This window comes from Pecten maximus, chromosome 4 (assembly GCF_902652985.1).
Source record: "Pecten maximus chromosome 4, xPecMax1.1, whole genome shotgun sequence".
Lineage (NCBI taxonomy): Eukaryota > Metazoa > Mollusca > Bivalvia > Pectinida > Pectinidae > Pecten > Pecten maximus.
The window spans coordinates 45689266-45705247 of record NC_047018.1 but is presented as its reverse complement, the minus strand read 5'-3'; the positions used below and the strand labels follow the sequence as shown (position 1 = coordinate 45705247).

The window sequence follows — 15982 nt, the reverse complement described above, 5'->3', positions numbered from 1 at the left end:
ATTTTTGGAAATCTGTACATGTATTATTTTTTTTAAAATCTCAATTAGATGCTTTTTAACTTGCACTGTCAGCTTTAAAATAGCCGTTAACAACGTTGGTTTGCATTCGAAGCCGTTTACAGTCATGAGACGGGGCTACGCTTGCACACGTGTATACAAAACAAAAGTATACATAGAGTTGATTATGATCCCCCTTACTGTAGTGAACTGTCAGGTTGGTTGGGGACTCGCTGATTTACATTCCAGATATTATAGGTTAGGCAATGAAAATAAACACGTCTTTCCTGTTCCAAATCTTTCTGTATTCTAACAATTATAATCTTTTATCACAAGAGATTTACAAAAGGGGGAATAACTCCGATACATACTGGAGTTTTATTATCTCCCTTAGACTGTAATGTGTAATCTCCTCACACCCATATAACTATATACATAACATCCCCGCCTACAAAATTAAAATTGGGGATACACAATTTTACTATGGGTGTGGAAGATTACAATAAAAAAAACGAGTAAAGAGGTTAACCGAATATTATCAAGAAATAATAAATCACTTTAAAGTTAATGAAGTGAAGGATCAAAATATAGTGGTAAAATGAGAAAAGTGAGAAATTACTGCAGACCAAAATTACATAAGTACCTGAGCTGGCCAAGCATCAAGTGTACTTTCACACTCCGATTCATTGTCGGAACAATTTGTCAAATTATCACTCTATACTTTATAACATCACACTTTGGGAAAGTTAAAAATAATCAGTAACATATTTTTTGTTATGTTAACAAGTACATCTTAAATTGGATAAAGTTTTGGGACATTTTATCAAGCTCAAGATTATATAATGAAAACAATACATACAGGTACATATAACATCAATTTAGTTTGTTCTGGCAATACTCCACTAACTGCATAACATTACAGCATCAACATGTTGCGTCATGCGACCATGTGATTTAAAGTTATAGAGAAATTGACCATAATAAAACTTACAACATTTAAATAATCTACAATATCAACCAGCTGTCAGCCTTATATTTATCCATATCAGCCTTATCGTAGCTTTATATACGTGCTGAAAAATACCTCGGCGTGGCCTTATGGTTCATAAATAATCACAACATCATACAATACCAATTATCACCAAATACTACCAGCATCAAATCACCAAAGTTCAAAAAACATTACAATGTACCATATAATACTACTCGAAATCCATTTAACAACATAATACAGTTGATATACTTATTGATTATATGCTCATCCTTTAAAAATGTAAACCAAACATCACAAGTTATTCACAGTAATATCAGTAGAGATTTCGCTCTTAATTGAATAGTATATTTCCGATATAATTTTTCTGAGAAAATACTCATGAACATTTGGAAAACAATGATGTTGTGCAATGTAATTAATACATAGGAATGGGTACTAAAACATTGTAAATCAAGGGCTAGATAAAAGGTAAATATTTGTCATAATGATATTGTTCAGTTTCTTCAAATTCACGTCATGACTTCGCTGTTAAATTTTGCAGAAAAGTCACTGTTAGTACTAATATTCTGTATGAAGTGGAGTAACTGGATCTCAAAACAAGTTGTTGGACTGGAACAGGTATTAATTAAACTGTCAAACAAATGAAACAATGATAATTCCGTTATCCCCCGCATGAGTTGGAAAAGTTTAGTTCATCGTCCACGTGGTTCGACTGGCTGATGAGTGATGGATACACATGTGTACACGGGTGTCGACGTCAGTGACAGGATACTGGATAACTATATGTACGAAGTTCAATTACGAAAATATAACATTGCGATGAAGGAACTCCTTTCCTATGTAAATGAAAACTGTAAGAAGTGCCGGCTTTATTCAATTGACGATGACGTCATCGTTTAATCAGAGTTACGTCTCAACAACGCACAATCCAATTGGAATTGACAAAAGTCATCAAATAACCAGAAACATATATAACACGTTTCTGAAACAACGAATCAAAGAAGATATTCACAATAAAATGTTCTTCATTAGATCTATATCAATATCAAAACACAGGAAACTTCATCAAATTATATTTCTTCTTCAGAGAAGTCCAATAAACAATCACTGTTCAACTTCCCGCCAAAAAAAGCACATGGCGTGATGATGTTTGATGTCTGGCCGACGAGCCGAGGCTGACTCGCCGGCCACACCGGCGAATACACAATAAAAAAAAGTTACATATTGTCGTCAGTTAGCCTAACCAGGCTTTCGATTCTCCACCATGTAGTGAACTGTGAGGTTGGTTGGGGACTCGCTGATTTACATTCCAGATATTATAGGTTAGGCAATGAAAATAAACACGTCTTTTCTGTTCCAAATCTTTCTGTATTCTAACAATTATAATCTTTTATCACAAGAGATTTACAAAAGGGGGAATAACTCCGATACATACTGGAGTTTTATTATCTCCCTTAGACTGTAATGTGTAATCTCCTCACACCCATATAACTATATACATAACACTTACAATTAATTTAAAAAAAGGCATGGAAAGCTTAAGTTTGTATCAATATCTGGCTGAGGCTAATTCATAAGGAGTACAGAAGTACAGTTTCATGACATAATCAGTGAAATTATAAAAAAAGTAAACAAACTTGGCTAAATTGTCCCTTTAAATATATGTAATATATTTAATTTACTCGCGATTTTCTTCACACGCGCTTCCCACCATTATCATACTGACGTTATCCTTTAATCAGATCATTTATATATGTAGAAAACATCGTTGGCGAAGCTAAACATCCCTGTTTTAGGCCGATCCCAACGTTGAACAAGTCAGTATGGTGATTGTTCACCTTAACACAACAATTTACGTCATCATATAGGAACTGTATAGCTTTAAACATTAAACCGTTTACTCCAAGACGTTGTAGTTTTATCCATAAAAGGTTGCGATCCACCGTGTCGAAAGCCCTTTCAAAATCTATAAAACAAGCGTGTGTTGGAAGTTTGGATAGTTAACGATTGTTGATAATAGTATATAAAGTGTACCTGTGATCTCGACAGCTCCTGTTTCGACGGAAACCATTTTGCCCGTCTGCAATAAGGTCGTTAACCTCTAACCACTTTGTGAGGCGAATATTAAGGATGTCACAATAAATCTTGTACGGAGTAGATAGTAAAGTTATTCCACGGTATGCAAGTGGACGTCTAGGGTAAGTTGATGGTTTAGTGATAGGGTTGTATAAGGCCCATCTTCCATTTATCAGGAACACATCTTTAGCCCTTCATTCCATCATGACAAGGGCCGAATATCACGATCCCGGCTTATGGAAAAGAGGTCGAAGCACGACGACGGATAAAAAGCAACTTCTAGAATTGGGACGAATATAGTAAAATGCCCATAGGCATGCCTAACACATCTTCATAGCAAAATTGTAGGAGCCATCTCTTAAAAAATCTCTTATACATGTACATGTATGTGATTATGCATAAGGCAATATATCGAACAAGAAATACATGTCACAGTAAGTAAGTTAGTATCTAAAGATGGATAAGTGATGCTAATATACCTAAGAACATATAACGGTATACCCCTAACACTTATACATACATTTGAAATGTATACGATCATTTCACAGCTTACAACATTATTTAGATAAATATTATACACCTCTGAAAGGCACACTAAGTAGGCCGCAGCACAGGCCCCTTTTTATTTTTTTTTTCTAAACGTACCTCTTGATGATTGTCTCACTCGGATTTGATTAAAATGGTTCGCGAGCAAAATTCTATTCTTCCTGTAATAGATACTTGTCCGTTAAGATTGTCCAAAACATAGAACAATCTTCAATGATTCATTTCTGTCTGCATTTCTTGTTGTACATCAATGTTAACAGTCTTCAGGTCCGGAGAAGATATCTATACATCACAAGTTGTTTATGTTGGTCTCGGTTTGATCACTGTGCGATTTTCACCATCCTCTTTCCGATACTACATCGCCGTATACAGAATGAACACAGGAAAAACGAGTCTGTTTTGAAGTCAACAGAGAAACATTTTTCAACAGACGTTAGAGGCGACTTTACGGATAGGAGTTTTGAATCTGGTTCATTCCAATCAGATATTATCACACGCTTCTATGTAGGCGTTGACATATCACAGATTGGCTGATGACCAAACCGAAAACCATCCATCCCTTATATGATATTCCAATAATTTGCCGTTTGCCACTTGCTTGGCGTCCCTAGCGTTTATCTACATGTGTAGATTTTAACATATTTTGTATATTTGAGGTAAAGTCAATCAAGTGTCTATATTCACACTCTACCAATGTACACTGATATTTCCAATATGCGTGTGCCCCAAGACGCGTTTCTGAGGAAAAACTTTTGTTTAGGAATTTCCGGAAAATTCTCTACTCATCCTTGATATCGTTAATCTCTAACGAAGCGTCATCGATGACTTTTGCAGCCTCGACATGTATTTCCACTGCCACAGACCGTAGCTTGTCATACTTTCCATAACCAATCGTTCCATCACGTATCAGTGCCCTACATATATCGTTTAAACAGTTAACATCAGTACCATACACGTCTCCGTCACTCAAATAGCATTCCATACGTGTCTGGAAAATGTTCCAGTTATGAGGTAAACGTGGAGCTATCCAACCCGACAGTTCCTCGATCATTCTAGCATGTTTTTCTTTTCTTTCAGTCTCGTTCTCTGAATTCTGCAACAAAATGATTCTTTATCAAACTTGTCATTTCAAAATCGAAAAGACCAATGAATGCACATAATATCTCACATGGAAATTGTTAGAAGATAAGGCACAGTTGTGAAATCATTATACAGTAATTATAAAGTGTCTTGTGTAGATGTCTGTGAACAAGATTTAAGACAGATTCCTAAACTACATCGAATGTTTAAACGTTCAAATACCCCCCCCCCCCCCCCCCCCCTTTATCTTGTGATGTAAATGATGAACCAACTTTATACCTTCTTATCTGGACATTTGAACCAGATGTGGAGATCCTCTTTTCCCAGCCATCGACTCCCATTTGAACTGTAGCATTTTAGGCTTGAGACCCGTCGGAGATCGTCGACCTTCACCATCTTGTCATCGGCTGTGAAGCGATAGTCATTGTGGAGGTAGAGTTGGTACTTGAGATGACTTTGGTGATTCAACTCCAAAATCCTTTTGACATGAAATTCCAGAATACTGAGTAGGGTAACTCCAGTTCCTGTTGGTACTGATTTATCCGTATTATTCTTGAACATTGTAATCTTCATGACATTTTCGCTGCAGTTGACGATCATGTTCCACAAAACGTCTACAGCTAGACAGACAAATCCGCGTTGGATGAACCTTGAACCGTCATGGCCGCGCTCATTTAGTCGCGAGAACCTATGTATGCAGGTAGCAATCATCTTGTCCCACACGGCTTGTGGGATGAATGGGTTGTTGAACTTGAGGCAAAGGGTGACAGTGGTGACAGTGTCAGGGACATCAAGTACTTCTTGAATAATGCCAGGATCCGCCGTTTGGAGCATACTGGGCACGATGAAGTATTCAACCTTGTCATTCGAGTCATTCGAATTATCTAGAAATGGCTTTGCAAGCAGACCAAGTGATTCCATGACATCGCATAGCATTGTCTCTTTTGAAAGGAAATCGCTGTCCTTATGGCGTCCCCAAAGTTGACGGATGAAGTCAATTGTTATTTTACCGGACTTCTGATATAGTGTCCACTCTACTGTTAGCTTGACAGACAGGTCGAACGTGAAATTGGGATCCGTGATTATGGCTTTGAATGCGTCAATTAGCCACTGCGGTCGCAGAACGATGACCGGTCTATTGCTCTTAAGGCCGAAACAGAGGAAAGTCCCGGCAAATCTCAGATACCTGAAAAAAGCGTTTAAGTAAGTAATTTGTAGAAAAGATAAAACCACATATATATCACGGGTTTAATTGCTTTCAACCTATTGTAGGAAATTGAGACTTGTGTGAAAATTAGTTATTGATAAGAAAAGCAACACAATATATAAAACACTATTTATTGCAAATTTTACCTAAGGAAATCCTGGATATCATTTTTCGGCAGTGGAACTGGTGACTTTTTGTTGATGTCAAACAATTCTTCATAGGTAAGAATAATGTCCCCCTCATTCTTACGTTTCACCAGCAGGTGTTCCAATGCAAGATATCTTGCAGGTACCGGTTTCTCCCACTGAGATTGAAACCGTGCAATCTCAATAATCTTTTCCCACATCAACTCGTATTTCTCTTCATTCTTTCCAGAATCATTCAGGTGGGCAATAGGATACATTTCATGTACGTGAGTTTTCATTATTTCTTCCAGTTGAGGGTTGGCACACAGTTTGTTCATCACTGCACCAAATGCTTCTTCCTGTTCTTTTTTCTGATGAAAAAGAAAGTACGCTCGAAACAGTTAAAGAACAAACCAAATCATTTCAAATCTATCACAGGTGTACGATATCCATAAGTAATCCCAAGTCGGTAAGATACAGCTTATTTCTCCACCGAAGACAAATATATGCTGGACTCATCTTGATATATCATTAATATTTTAAAAATATGATAGCTAAAGTACGAAATAGTATTTTTTTTATATATGTGTCACAAGATATAGCCCTTACTTTCGAAGTCTTTGTACAAATATAACGTGCATAACCTCTGAATATTACTAAATGGGTTAAAAATAATCAGAAACGCACAACCATCTCATCTTTTTATAAATTTAGACAGGAAGATATCTTTATTTATCATGAATGATGCATTGCATCATAGGAAATATTAGAAAATAATCAAGAAATAACATTTTAAATCGAAAGTGTTCTAAAAAAAATCAGGGTATCGTCAAAATAGCCAGGACGGCAATGAGTCCGGACAGATGGACTGATTGAAGTTGTACCCCCTAACAGGGGACAGATTAAAAAAATGTATCTTGCTAACCAAAAGGAAAGAGGTATATCACTGATAAAAACACTCTTAAAAACGGTTTAAATACAGTAGCGCTGAGGTACTACGTCAGGTGATGTTCACAAAACTCAATTTATGCAGACAAAATTGTGTCTACAGACAGATGGAAGAACGGGAAGACAAATGATTCCAATCCCTCTAACTTTGTGGCTGTGAATATAAACATTAAAACAAATAATAATGTCTGAAATGTTTTAAGGTTTAACTTGCTTACATTACGAGAAACGACATCCAGAAAGGATCCCACCATTATAACGGGAGGCGTCTCTTTACCTCTAGATTCTTCGTCAATAGCAAAGGTAGCAATAGACCTCAGCCAGTTTTCGATCCTTTCTGTGAAAATAAATAAATGCTTCGTCAGCTATTGTCTCATTCTTTACTAACAGACATATAAGAGAAATGTTGGTACGTGTTCAGGAATTCGTTTCAGTTGTAAATTACCGTAGCCATCCTTGGACCTGACAGGATCTAGACACATCGACACGTCGAACACCAGGATGTAGACCATATTGCTTGACATTAAACAGTGATGGGTGTTGTAGAACACTTTCTCTCCTCCGAAGTCATAGATTGTGATGAACCCCTTCATCTGCTCATCTTTTCCCTCTGTTTCAGTGTGCATTATCTCCTCTATAAGGCTTATTTGTTCAGAAGATAGCTTAACATGCTTAATTCCCTCTGAAGGGGAAGGATTCGCATGTGATGTTCTTTTCAATTGAACCTCTGAAAAAAAAAAAACAATACAAAAGAGTAACTATTGGATTGGTGAACATAAAATGTACATTTGAGACCTATTTTACAAAAACAAGTTAATTTGATGGGAAGTCCTTTTACATTTATAACATTTTTCGTATAATATAAAGTTTTATGGTGAGTTTTGATATTTTCACTCATTTTTTACCAATCAGATTAAAGTATCTGGAAAGAAAATATCGCCCTTGACGGAACTATCTTTTTCTTTTTTCTTTTTTTTTTTTTTTTTAAATAATATGAAAACAAAATATCTATCTCTCTTCATTCAGCATTCTTTACGTTAACATAATATTGTAAAATATCCGCCGTCTGCTATCTTCAACTTCCTGACAAATGCTAGTATATATTCAATCACTGTCACCGTCAGGAAACAAGAATGTAATCATTCTAAATAAGAAGTCTATTTGAATCGCGAGATCGCCCATATTCTATCATCAACAAATCGTGATCAACCCCCATGATCATCTTGCCTTGTTCAAGCTGCTCAATAATCGAGGACTACAAGCAAAACCTAGTTTCTACAGTATACATTTTCTTCTACTAATCGTAGAATGAGAATGTAATTCGATATATAATGGGGCAACAAAATTGGCAGAGCGGCATATTTAGACTGGCATCGGTAAAGGTCAGGAAAAATAGAATAAACATAATACATGTATTCCTTGTTTCTTCATTAGTAACAGTTATATTTCATCTGGTAGGGTGGAAACTTCAAAATTTGAAAAATATGAAAGTTTTCATCCCTCTCGATGAAATATTACTGTTATTCATCAAGAAACAAGGAGTATCCCCTATAGATATCTATATAACGTTTCTTTGATAAGAAGATATTTTTATGCGCCGGAACGGAAACGTAGGCAATTTTCTTTGCAGTTGAACCTCTGGAACTGTTGAATGTTATTTAAATCTTAGTTATATCACTGAAGAAATATCATTTCATTTGCAACAGTCTCTACGAATCCGTTCCAAAGGATTTACGCTTCACATTTATAAGTAAATCAAACATAATGTTTAACTTTAGAATTTGGTTTGTTTTTGTTTAACGTCCTATTAACAGCCAGGGTCATTTAAGGACGTGCCAGGTTTTGGAGGTGGAGAAAAGCCGGAATACCCGGAGAAAAACCACCGGCCTACAGTCAGTACCTAGCAACTGCCCCACGTAGGTTTCGAACTCGAAACTCAGAGATGGAGGGCTAGTGTTAAAGTGTCGGGATACCTTAACCACTTGGCCACCGCGGCCCCTTAAACTTTAGAAGGATAATAATAAAATAAAATATTTTTCTCTAAATAACTACATTATTTTGTTGTTTAATCTAAATTTAAATTACAGACCTAGTTATTTTTCAATTTACTTCATTTCCATGCATCAATCACATTACAACCTAGAGCTCGAATTTATACACTTAAAAAGAAAAGAAAAGAAAAAACCCAGATTACCTGTTTCAACAAATAGCCTGTAAAAGACCTTTTCAGAAGTACAAATAGTATAGACCGCGGGATATTAAATTACGGAAATTTGTCAATTCATTCGATAGCCATGTACCATATTTCATTATGAAAATATGTTGAAGAAATAATAACCTGTTTTCGTTGAGGATGATGAAGCAGATGATGTAACGGATGGTAATGGCGATGGCGTTTCACGTGATGACGTGGATACAGCCATGTTTTCTTGTTTTGTCAAAAGTTCTGTTTGCTTCTGATCATTCTGCTCCGGTAGGCCTGGCGTACTTGAACATGATTCTTTATCGGTCTTTTCTCGTTTTCGGTAAAGATCTATGATCCGTTTCAGTCGTTCACGACTAAATTCTATTTCCCCATTTTCATCAAGTTTTTTTCGGAATCTGGTCTCCGGATTGAAGGCTAAATAGTTTACGTATACATCAGCGGTATCCGTCGAGTCCGGTCTGCCTTCTGGAATATTTTCTTGTTTGATTTGCTTGACAAAACATGATTTCCCAACTCCTTTGTGCCCAACAACAGTGATGGTAATATTACAGGGGGTTTCAACACTCTCAGCTATTCCCGCCGTGAATTGTTTCTGCTGTTGCTCCATTTGTTCTGACAAAACATCAATATTTCAAATGTATATGTGAGTTACATATTATTATATGGAAATTTAAGACATATCTCAGCTTTCTTGGTATGGGGACAGAGTTATTAGTACAGGAGTAAATCAAATAATACATTGAAAGTATGCATAATGCTTCACCACCATCCCTGTCAAGAACACCAATGTTAGTGTATCTTGCAAATAGCTCAGCTTACAGCAAAAAAAATGGCAGATACATGTCGATAAACTATCTATTCCGTACTTCCAATTACGCAGACTTATGTAGTTTTAATAAATCTCAAATTATTTTCTGATGCTATGAAATACCATGAAACTCTGGCCTGTCATTTGATGTCTGGAACTCGTGACGCGACTTTGAACCCATATACAATTTACTTATATCATTGATTAAATGACGACGGTTCCCAATATTTAATAGGGCGAATTAAGCACACGTTATTATTAATACTTCTTATAATAATAAAGTACCCTGTTTGTCAGAACATTCTCAGGTCTATAAGTAATGAATATCATAAACAGGTACCATATAATGTCGGAAGTATGAACAAGACGTACAAACGGCTTCAATGCGCCCTCAAGTTAAGGTATATAGCAATCACCTAATGCTGCAAAAATATCGTCAGTCAGTCATGTCGTAGAGTAAAAACTCAGAATAAAGCGGAACTCGGTTGTTATTGTCTTCTACCCTTTTTAAATAAGCCATATGAACATACAATGTTGAGCATAGTGAATTCTATCTATTTGCAACAAAAATTATAAACTAAGAATAATAATACCTTTTTTAACTTTCCTTGTCTGTTCAGGCAATGGGTCTTGGACGTCTGACTTTGATGATTCATCTTTGATCTTGGCAATCTGTCACATATCCGTATTAGTAATAAACAACAGTTTAAATTCCGGAGGTCTTCACAACCTTTGTTACCAGCAAACTCATAGAATAACCTTTTTACGAAACATCTATTTCTATATACATAGTAACACAAAAAACGAAGGAAGACAATTTTACGACTCGTGCCCTGACTGCACCTCGAACTCACTATCTACGGCATATAATCGCCTAGTCCGAAATATCCACAGCTTATACCACTGCGCAACATCAACGTTCTTGCGTTTCAATGGCGCAGTGATGGTCGACCCGTTATTGTAACATGATCATAATGGCAAATCGTCAAAGATAACAACAGAACACGATAAAAAGCAGAACTCTTTACAATTCTGTTCATAGTAATTTACAAATAAAGTCACCGAAATTTTTTCACATTCTAAACGAAAGAATTATATGTATCTCTATAATTGTACATTCTTAACATCTCTGCCAAACTCCATTTGTCTGTCTATTGTATGTCTCCCTCAATGAGCCCCCCCATCCCCACCCCCACCCCCAAACAAAAGAAGAAAAAAAAGAAGAAGAAAAAAAAAGACTGCTGAGTGGCTACTGCCCTGACCAAGCGTAGCCTAACATGAGTGCGAATCTCAGATGGGATAATCACCCTCATCCGTATAGCTATAGTGTGTACACCTGTATGCCAGATCTGAACGACACTACCAGTTTACCAGTCGTGCAGAAAGAACTTATTAAAAGATGTTCTTTCATTATATTTTATCTACAGTTACAATTCATTCAAATATTAAAAACTTACATAGATCAACCTTATTAAATGGTTTAACAGATTTCTTTGGCTCAGGGAATAATAAACATAAATGCCTGCCGATAGCATGTGTAGAATGGGCCTGCAGATTCACGAAGGTCCAAGCTATCTGAGCTCTAGCGAGGGTTAACTGACAGGGAGTCCAAGATACTCAGTTGTTCCACACCAGTTTATATAATATCGAAGCCTGTCGCAAACAAAATGAGCTTGGCAGGCTATCACCAAAGTCTCTGCCTCTGAAAGGATCATCTGACACAAAACATCCGACGAGTCTCGACCACTTTCCAGGGAGTATAATCCAGGGGATATAACTCCCTTGAAATACAGGGATAAATTTTGTGTCCTGGGTAGACGAACTACAGCATCAACAACACTGTTTTGTAGAGTAAGAAACTAGACTTGAATCATTCGAGGGGAACCATTTGTTCATTACCAGAAAAAGCTTTATGTTCCAATAATTTGGTATGGTATACCTGCTCAGTACCTGGCCAAAGACCTGTTGTTTGAGTACTAAACTTGGCTTCCCATCATATCGCCAGACGAAGCAGTTTTACAAATATATTAGGGTCATCATTTACATAGCCTGACGATTTATTTTCTCTACATTTTCTCTCCGCCACAAAATCTTTCACAATACAAACAAAACAACAAAGTAAAATGCCGCAGAAAGGGTATAAAGAGTTTAAAGTTGTTGACGTTAAATAACAGGTGGTCAGCAAGCTGCAGTTATACGAACGGGTAAACGATGTGACTCTATCTTAGTTGGCATGGTCGTGTTTCTTATGATTGACCAACTTTGAAGGTTCATTGTTTTTGTGAAATATAATACGGTTTTATGCAGTCATATCAGATGACGCAACAAAGTCTTTGGAGTCATTATGTACATTGTCAGATTCAAAAGATAGAATGGAACTAGAAAGACGTTATTCGTTTTATCTCATTTGCATCACATTATGGTACCTTGAGGCGTACGAGTCATGTGGCTGCCACAGACGGACAGTACGTAGAGATGTCAGCAAGTACGAAAAAATCGACTCAGCAAGCGAGGTTTTAATGCGGAAACAAGAGATGCTAGTAAGACTGAATGATGAAATATTACACAACCCACAAGAGGATGAAATTGACGGTGAGATCGAAGAAGCGGAGATGTATGATTCACTTATTAAAAAAAATCCCTACCAAATTACAGAGGTTATCGGAATCATCTCATCACTTCATATGATTAAATCTATAAGCCAGTAAATACCAATCGTAACGTTCCAGTGAGTGTACATCATCTTCCGGCACAAGTCATTCGTCAAGTTTTCATAAACATTCACTTTTCGACGTGAATTCGCTTAATTAACAGTCATTTTGGGATTCGTTTGAGGGGCTATAAACTGAAATGACAAATCCACATTTAATCATCTTTAATTCCATTTAATTGGTGAGGCAAGACAGTACATTGCTGGGTTACAGGTAACAAACGCGAAAAATTAAACGGTAATTCAATTATTCAAGGAAATATCGGGACAGGAGCAGAAACTTGCCAACACTTTCATGGGAAACTCGCAGATGCCTGTTCCTACGTAAAGAACAGCACCGTCCCATGTAATGATATGACTGAAGTAAACGAGAGAAAGAAAATTATTAGAAAGAAGGAATTGTGTTGTAACATGGGATCATGCTTCTGATTATAAGTCTAAGAACACGTGTAGAGAATGTAACCGGAAACACCACACGAGTATATGTAACATATGCAGGTCCGAGATGAACGCTGATGAAACGAATGCTGTTACAGAAAACCATCGCAACGTGGACATAACAATAACGTTTTACTGAAAACCGTTATGTAGCGACAACCGAAATCACTTTGGATGTAACATTTCATTCGACGAAGGTTCCCAGAAAACATTTATTCGTCTGAGTTTTGCGAATACGTTGCAGTATGTATTACTAGATTCGGCAGTGAAGGATAATCCGAAATGTAGAAAAAAATAGTATATATGTACATACTCAGGATAACCAGAAACTCATCTTGGCATAGCAGCTCCGATTGTAATGCGCATGCAAGTTGTTTACAAGTTGCCTCATATATATTGTCAACAAAAAATTTGAGTTCAGATTACTGACTTTTTGTACAAGACAAAGCTATATGTGGATGCGGTCCGACCAAGTCTTTTAACTGAACATCAAAGTGTGGATTTTAAGCGTCTTTGTTGAAAGAAATATGGAACTTCAACCGACATTGAAAAGACCTTTCCTCAAATTGACCTTGCCGCGAACGACAAAGATGGCTATATCTGAGCGAGTGACGCGATGATATCGTAAGCGAGGCTACTATGTACGATTTGTGTGAGGTGACAATTGTACGCCGGTCCCGGGCAATAATCCAGTGCCAGGACTGTGAGCTTTACTTCCATTTCAACAACGTTTTTTTTTTATCAAAAATCGAATGTATAGCTTTTTATTTGGGAATACGAGACGCTGTCAATATAAGTCAGGGATGGAAGCCGACTACGGCAGGAAGAACTCGAACACAAGACTTTACAGTTTACATTATTTCATTAACCCATCCAAGAATTACGAGTTCACATAAATCCCACTCGGAAACACACTAGCAGCAACCACTATTCTGTCTCATATATATTTTTTAGGTAAATATCCATAATGGTAGTGTTTAAATCCCGTAGTAAGAAAATACACAAAGTAAATCTAAGATAAATCCAAGTTAAGGTACGTGGAGTACATCCAAAAGTTAATTTAATCTCTCTCACTATCACCTCTTATATACTATTCTCATACTGCACTCTCATTAGCTAGCATCCGCTCCTCCGACCTACATATGGCTCCTCATCACTCTATTTTAAGGATCTGATACTATAAATACAAGGGCCTTACACAATCTGTCAATCACACATCACCCCAATACACAGCTCCCTACTACTTAAATCTGTAATCAACTCAACTCCTTATATGGTATACCATTCCCCCTGCTACCCTATATATACATACACACCCTAAGGATAACGTCTTTAACTCATACAGGAGAAATAGCGATAACAAACGTCAAAATTCAAAATGGCCATCTGTCTGACATATTCCGATCAGTCTCATAATTAAGCATGCAAAAATAGGGACAAAGTGGAACCTACATAATTATGTGATTTTGGAAAGATCCATCAAGAACTGTTTGAGATATAGCGATAACAAGGATTGTTTACGGAAGGACTACTGATGGCAAACGACGGATCAAAGGGCGATTTTAATAGCCTTTCATCTCATAAAGAATGTCGCAAGAGTAGTGTTAAAGATTTTTTTGTTTATAAATGTTAATCATGACCTAGACATTGGCACGCTAAATCCCACTCGTTCAGGGTATTCTCATATTTTGCAAACTTTTTTTGTCAAAACATTTCCGCAACAATCTTGTTTTTCATATCCGTTATATCAAAGTTTAATAACTCTAATATTTTTACTTCCATTTGAACTTTCCAATGGCATTGTGAATATTCATTTGTTTTGAAAATAAAGTGTTAATGTTTTATATACGAAGCCCCCGAAAATTGCTTGAATTTTGGATTCTTTCAATCTTTAATTTTTTTTTTGTAATCTTAAAGGAGCAAACCTTTTTTAGCTCTAATTTTATTTTAGCTCTAATTTACAAACAAACACTTTTTTCCGTCAATACTGCCAACAAACTAAAAAAAAAAATCCCCTAAAGTTAAATGTTTAGTGCCTAAAAGGGAAGCTCTAGGCTTAGGCCTAACAGTTACGTTAGATGTCGCGACCGTTTCATTCAAATGACTACGATTAGAGACAGCGATCATTTATGGCTATCGCGGTCCACTGCATATTTAGAATGTAGTGGGAGGTGGGGTGTCAGTTTTGGTTCGCTAGGCCTATAATCGATGCAATATCTCGCTTCCGTGCGTCGTCTATTTTACCACCATCAAATTATATTTCGTACGACTCAAACCCCAGATTAATCGACATTTCCATGATAACAACCTCCTCACCCAGGTATGCTAATGTTGAGCACCGACAAATCCACAAAACGTGCCCATGCTGATCTTTTGAAGACAGACGACAAAAGAAACAAGAGCTGTTGGAGAACAGCATAGCTCGTCTCACAAATGTTTGTCAATAAATAATTAAAATATTTTAATTGGAATGGCTTCGCATATTGAATAAATAATATTTATATTGTTTACTTGATCAGATTGTGTTTTGTGAATTCAAGCAATTTTCAAAACCATACCAATTTATATATATATAAATTATTTATTGACAAACATTCGGGAGACAAGCTATGCTGTTGTAGATTAAATGAATATATTGAATACAAATGTAATTGCTTTTGGACATATTTCTTCAATTTTTTGATAAAATATTATCCTTATGAGAGTTGTCTCCCTTGAAAAATGTGGACCGGTATAAATTGTATAATGTGAGCATTTTTGCATTGTTTTTTTTCCAGTTTCACTCCAAGAAGGGATTGTGTAACTCCATAGGGACTCTTTTACCAAATATCAGCACCCTAGTACAAT

The 15982-nt window shown here is 36.5% G+C and overlaps 1 protein-coding gene across 1 annotated transcript in view; it reads right to left on the bottom strand.

The window, feature by feature from the left end:
• Positions 1 to 280: 280 nt before the first annotated feature.
• Positions 281 to 15982, bottom strand: part of LOC117326235 — a 64761-nt gene continuing 49059 nt past the window's right edge. The window contains exons 18-24 of the mRNA XM_033882898.1: positions 10581 to 10659; positions 9312 to 9791; positions 7419 to 7700; positions 7192 to 7310; positions 6047 to 6396; positions 4973 to 5879; positions 281 to 4706 (exon numbers count right to left, since the gene is read on the bottom strand). Coding sequence (XP_033738789.1) covers positions 4392 to 4706; positions 4973 to 5879; positions 6047 to 6396; positions 7192 to 7310; positions 7419 to 7700; positions 9312 to 9791; positions 10581 to 10659 — 2532 coding nt within the window. The 3' untranslated portion in view covers positions 281 to 4391. The remainder of the gene's footprint in view (positions 4707 to 4972; positions 5880 to 6046; positions 6397 to 7191; positions 7311 to 7418; positions 7701 to 9311; positions 9792 to 10580; positions 10660 to 15982) is intronic.